Source organism: Fusarium coffeatum (genome assembly GCF_003316985.1).
Source record: "Fusarium coffeatum strain FIESC_28 chromosome Unknown BRIP53273_contig_363, whole genome shotgun sequence".
NCBI lineage: Eukaryota > Fungi > Ascomycota > Sordariomycetes > Hypocreales > Nectriaceae > Fusarium > Fusarium coffeatum.
The window spans coordinates 1-5,782 of record NW_022158152.1 but is presented as its reverse complement, the minus strand read 5'-3'; the positions used below and the strand labels follow the sequence as shown (position 1 = coordinate 5,782).

The 5,782-nt window shown below is 53.0% G+C and overlaps 1 protein-coding gene across 1 annotated transcript; it reads left to right on the top strand.

Annotated features, from left to right (window-relative positions):
• Nucleotides 1-123: 123 nt before the first annotated feature.
• Nucleotides 124-4,334, top strand: FIESC28_11126 (uncharacterized protein; the record flags this gene model as incomplete). The annotated part of the gene is made up of 4 exons (XM_031165254.1): nt 124-216; nt 498-3,350; nt 3,499-3,933; nt 4,035-4,334. 4 exons carry the CDS (start codon nt 124-126, stop codon nt 4,332-4,334), a joined length of 3,681 nt encoding a protein of 1,226 aa, XP_031010687.1.
• Nucleotides 4,335-5,782: the final 1,448 nt, after the last annotated feature.

Genomic DNA, 5,782 nt, shown 5'->3' with positions numbered 1-5,782 from the left:
CCTAGTACTCTAGTCCGGGCGTCGTTCTGGCAGAACGACGGTTGGGGTTAGCGAGATTGTGTGGAGATCCGGGGTCGTGCACGGACCATTCCGCCAGAACAACGTTCCGCCAGGACAACGACGATGATTGGGGGCCGGCAACACGGGGACGGACTCTTCACAGTCCATAAGGAATTAACCCCAAATGCCAAGAACAGCCAGCAGAGAGTGCAGAGAGTACGTAAGAGAGAGAGATAACCCCAAGTAAACTCAAAATTAAGACATTTACAAAATATATACTCAGAAGTAATTGCATAACCCTGCCAGTAAAAGAAGATAATTTAAAATAGAGTTTAATTGCATATTACTATAGCAATAGTAAAAAGCAAGTTTATATTTATATAAATAAACGAAAAGTGCGTTAACTCTACGGAGCGGCAAGAGACCATAACCAATCTATCTACGGACCAGTGAACATCGGCGGCATTGCTTTCAACCTAACTAAATAACCACCACAGAAGCAGGGGACTGACCAAGTGCACACTATGACTGACAGTGTAGCAGACCACATGATCCAGCTGTGCGAGCAGCTTCCGATATTAGTTTGTCTACTCTGCGAGGCAGCTATCAAGCCCCAACCGGCCCAGGTAGAGCGTCACTATCGCAACTGCCATAAGACCACCGGACAGCCGCTGCAAGACATTATCGCGTTTGCCGAATCGTTCGCGCCGTCAGGATGGCGACCTCAAGAACTAAAAGACCCGACCGATGAGAATATGGAGCTGCCCCCAGATGGAAGCCCGCCTATCCCCGGACTAAAGACATACAAGGGATTTAGCTGCGACAGCTGTCGATTTCTAACCCGCAACAGTGGGAATTTTGCCACGCATGAAACCCGCGAAAGGCACTACAAGCTGCAGGTCAGCGGCAGGGGAGGGAAAGGTCGGGCGACGGTGATGCTCCAGTCACTGCGCAAGGCTCCGCACGCAAGGTACTGGATCGTCAATCCAGCCGCCGTGCGGGCCAATGGCAGCGGCGACGAGAGCAGCAGCAGCAGCAGAAGCAGCAATACGGCTGAGCAGGGAAATAGTGGTGGCGACGGCAACACTGATACTGTACTGCTACAGACCGTCCGGGCGTGCGAGAAGGATCTGAAGGAGGCGGAGATGGAACGGAGACGTCAAGTGGAGGCACCGGGTGGAGTTGAAACTGAGTCAAGATGGGTGCAGTTTATGAAATGGTCGGCGCACTTGCAGCAGAAGGATAAACCGATGCTGCACCGGGCAGGACTATCACCGGTTTCGGCCGCCGTCGAGCAGCGGATGTGGCCCCGCGAGCGCCGTGAAGCGAACCAGAGGCTACGTGAGTTGACCGAGAGCTTCCGGCGCGAGCTTGGCCGTTGTATGGAAAGACTGGATAGGGTGCCGGATGAAACGCTCGAGTGGCTCGGCAGCATTGACCCAACCAAGCCAGTATCGACCCCGTTCGGCCGAAAGCAGCAGTCAGATACGATGGATAGGTACAGTGCATGCTGGCAGCGGTACTTGTGCTATTGTGTCCGGATCCAGCCGCTTGGGCGCGATGGAGCTAAGACAGAGCACGGTATCCGATTTACGGAAGAGCAGTGGAACTCTCTGACCGACATCATACAGCGACTTGATACCGTTGCTGACAAGAAGAAGAAGAAGAAGCAGGGGCAGAAACAGGTCATGAAGGATAGCAGAGAAGGTGATATTGATGGAGGGAGCGCTGAGGGTAGAGAAGAGGGGAAAGAAGAAGACCCCGACAAAGAGGCACTTGACGAGGCCGTCTTTGACTTCTGCATCAAGTCAATCAAGCAGAAGCTTGGGAGGAAGCAGTATCATAACCCGCTGCTCCACTTTACGGCCGTACTAGGTATCAAGGAGGATGGTACATGGGTTCCGTCCCACACACATACTCGGTTTCTCGCCGGCTTCTTATGGTGCGGGAGGATTCTGATGTTGGAGCACTTCTTTGAGGATGACCCGTACGACTCCGAGGACTCGACTTGCGACACGAGTTTCGCGGCTATCGATCGGTTCCAGAAGGGTCATCGCAACTGGCTCGCAACCGGCTCATATACACCGTTCAGCGCTATTATTCAGTGGATGACGTACGGACGGGGCTACCGCAATCAGGAAGGTGGGCAAGCGAGGGTGCTATGGGACAGTGATGGCATGACGCTCAATTATCTGGGTGATAAGATCACCGTGGATAGCTTTCAGCAGACGGCGCAGGCACTCGTGCGGGAAGCCGAGGGCTGGCTCGACAAGCTTATGGGCGGACAATGGAGTCAGATCCGCGAAACGATACGGTTACGAGATATCACCGATAGCTTAGTGTTCGAGGGCCCAGGGCGGTCATTTGCGACGAACCGGAGGAATGCATGGCTGAGGCCGGGCGCTGAGAAGTTGACAAGGCTGGTAGGCGCGACGCTGTGGAAGACCGTCGATGCAGGGAACGGCGGTAATCGGGTCGAGTGCCGAAGACGGGCGATAGAGGAGTATCTTGGCTGGCTGCGGCAGTTTCGGTCAAGCATGTTCCCGGTTGTGCATGTATGGGGAGGACAGCCGGGGCGAGGTCCAGAAGTGTCAACACTAAAGCACTGCGATACCGAACAGCTGCCGAAGAACGTGTTCGTCTTTGACGGACAGGTGGTGCTCATCACAGACCGGGACAAGAGCAAGGGCTTGAATGGCAAGCAAGGCCGAAAGGTAGCACGTTTCTTGCCCGAGGGCCCGAGCTTGATGATGGTGGCATATATCGCATGGCTACTGCCGTTTGAGAAGGTGCTGCATCGGCTCTCTGGTATTCGAGGCCCGTCTGAGGCGATTAGCCCGTGGCTATGGAAGTCGGCCGAGAAGGGGCTTTGGGACACGGCAAAGCTAAGCAAGCAGCTCGCACTCGTAACTGGTGCGCAGATTGGGGTTCAGCTCACTGTTTCAAGCTACCGACATGTGGCTATTGAAATGGGTCGTCGAATTAAGGGATTGATTGTTCAGCAAGTTGAGCTGGAAGCCGCCGTAGCAGACAGCGATGACGAGGCGGCCGATCCGTTAACTGGAGAAGCACACCGACAACCGAAAGTCGAGTACGTATGGGATATTCAAGCAACACACGGAAGTCGAGTCGCACGGAATCACTATGCTGTCAATCTTCAATTCCCGAGTCAGCTACAGCCGGAGATGCTGTCGAATTTTCGCGAGATCAGCCGTCTGTGGCATCAATTTCTGGCCCGGACTGATGGTGATTTTGGTGAGAGAAAACGCCGGGCTCATACTTATAATGATAATAATATGCCGATTGCCGATAGAGCAGCAAAGAGGCAACAGCTTATTATTGACCGAGAGGTATGTATAATAGTATTTATTACTCTACTGTTTTATATATAATGCACAGCAACTGAGATAGATTAAAGTTGGTGATGGGATGGGAAGGAGGTGCGCTATAGGGTAGGGCGTAAGACTAAGCTTGTGACTAACGTATAACCGCTATTAGCAGGCAACTTCACCGAGACTCCCGCTGGATAGCGACATGGCCGGCCGCTATGAGGATGCAGAGATCGACGCTGGGCTGAAGCGTATGCTGGGCGAAGACGCAGGATGGAAGACGCCGCAGCAGCGCGATGGCATGTACCGCATTATGCGACTGGAGAACAACGGTATCCGGAGCAAGCTGATTATCGTTGTGCTGCCGACAGGCGGTGGCAAAAGTATCTTCTTCATGCTGCCGGCTTTTATGGAAGACGAACGAGGCAGGGACGGAGGACCGGTCAGTATTGTGGTTGTCCCGTTTGTATCTCTTGTGCAGGACTTGGTTTTAAGAGCACGTGAGCTCGGCATCGACTGCATGGAGTGGAGAAGCGATATTGATCAAGAGAGGGAGGAGCGGCAGCGGGACGCGCGGTTGGTAGTGGTCAGTGCCGATGTGGCCGTGAGCGAAGGATTTACTGCATACGTCGAAAGCATTCGGAGTCGAGGGTTACTAGAAAGGGTGTTTTTCGATGAGTGTCACACCGCTATCATGGATGTCAGCTACCGAGAGCGGCTGGGGCTGCTAACAGGGCTGCACCGGTTTGGGTGCCCGCTGGTAATGCTTACTGCGACGCTGCCGGTTTTGATGGAGGATTGGTTCCAGGAGCGAATGCTGGCACAGGAGGCAACAATCATCCGGGCTCCGACGATGAGGGTGAATATTCGGTACCGGGTGGAGCAGGTAAGGCCGGAAAAGACGGCAATCGAGGACGGAGTGGTAGCTGCGATGAAGACGATCGAGGGGCGAATGGGCACAGCACAGCGCGGGGTGATATACTGCCGCTCGATCAAGCAGTGTGAGGCAATAGCTGCGATGGTTGGCTGCAAAGCGTATCACAGCAAGCTAACGCGGGAAGCACGAGTTGGTGCACTGCAAGACTGGGTCGATGGGCGGGATGGTCAGCGGTGGATTGCGGCAACGACTGGACTGGGGACCGGCGTCGACGTCAGGGGCATCATCGGTGTAATTCACGCGGGACCGCCGTTTGGACTAGTCGACTTTGTTCAGCAGACAGGCAGAGGCGGTCGACAGAGAGGTGAGGTTGTAGACTCGGTGATTGTGACAGACGGAAGGGCGGGCTGGGTAAACGAGTTCGGCAGTGATATTGATCACATGAACCGTGAGGCAGTTGAATTGTTTATGAAGGGTGAGGGCTGTCGGCGGTTAGTGCTTGGGCGATTTTTTGATGGGATTGAGCTTTGTTGTAGCGATATGCGGGCAGAATACTGTGATCGGTGCTTAAGGGAAACTGATGAGGTGAATGGCGGAGAAGATAGGGAAGAGGGAAGGGTTCTGGTGGTTAACCGACTGAAGGAGAGTGTGCAGGAGGAGAGCCGGCGGATGACAAGGCTGTATAGCTGGCTAGATCGAGTGCGGGAGGTAGGATGCTCGGTATGCTTTGTTAAGTGGCACATACACGGGGCAAGGGAGGAGAATAAAGGGAGGATAGAGCATGAGCGGAAGGACTGCAAGCTGCTAAAGCAGAAGGATTTTGATCGATGGCAGGCAAGACTACAGTTTACAGACTATGAGTGCTGCTGGGAGTGCGGTCTGCCGTACAACTGGTGTAGCGTGGGACGAGTGCAGGGTAAATGTAGCTACCGCAACAGGATATTGCCGGTGGTAATGATGGTAAGGGTCAGTGAAACGGTTCAGGGGCTAGTACGTGACAGGTTTGGGATAGATTGTAGTGATGAGCAGATATACCGCGAGTGGGTTAAGCGGACGAGGCCGATGTATGGGTTGTCGATGACGAACGGGCTTGCTGTGTGGGATGAGATTGTGCAGTATATTAGTAAGAAAGAATAGGTATTATAGTTAAGAGTAGAGTAGTAAAGGTAAATTACAACAAATTATGTTACATTTTATAAATAGAAATTAGAGTAGAAGTGAATAATGTATAAGAAAGATAAAAGGGTCAGGGTTATATACAGAGTTAAACAAGAAAGATAAGACATAACTAGATAAGAGTTAAAGAGGAAGCTAAGTACTATACGAAGAAGTACAGAGAAGAGGAAGGTAAGGTTATAGTTCCGCCGGAGGCGGTGCGCACGGCAGGTGCAGCGCGTTAGCGCTGAGAAAGGCAGGGTTATATAGAGTGAGGAAAAACAGCAAGAGTAGTATTTAGCAGTCAGCAGAGACGCAGCAGCGTAGGGTTAAGGATGAACTTTTACAGTCCGCCGGAGGCGGTGCGCACGGCAGGTGCAGCGCGTTAGCGCTGAGTTCGGGTTCAGGTCAGGGTTCAGGT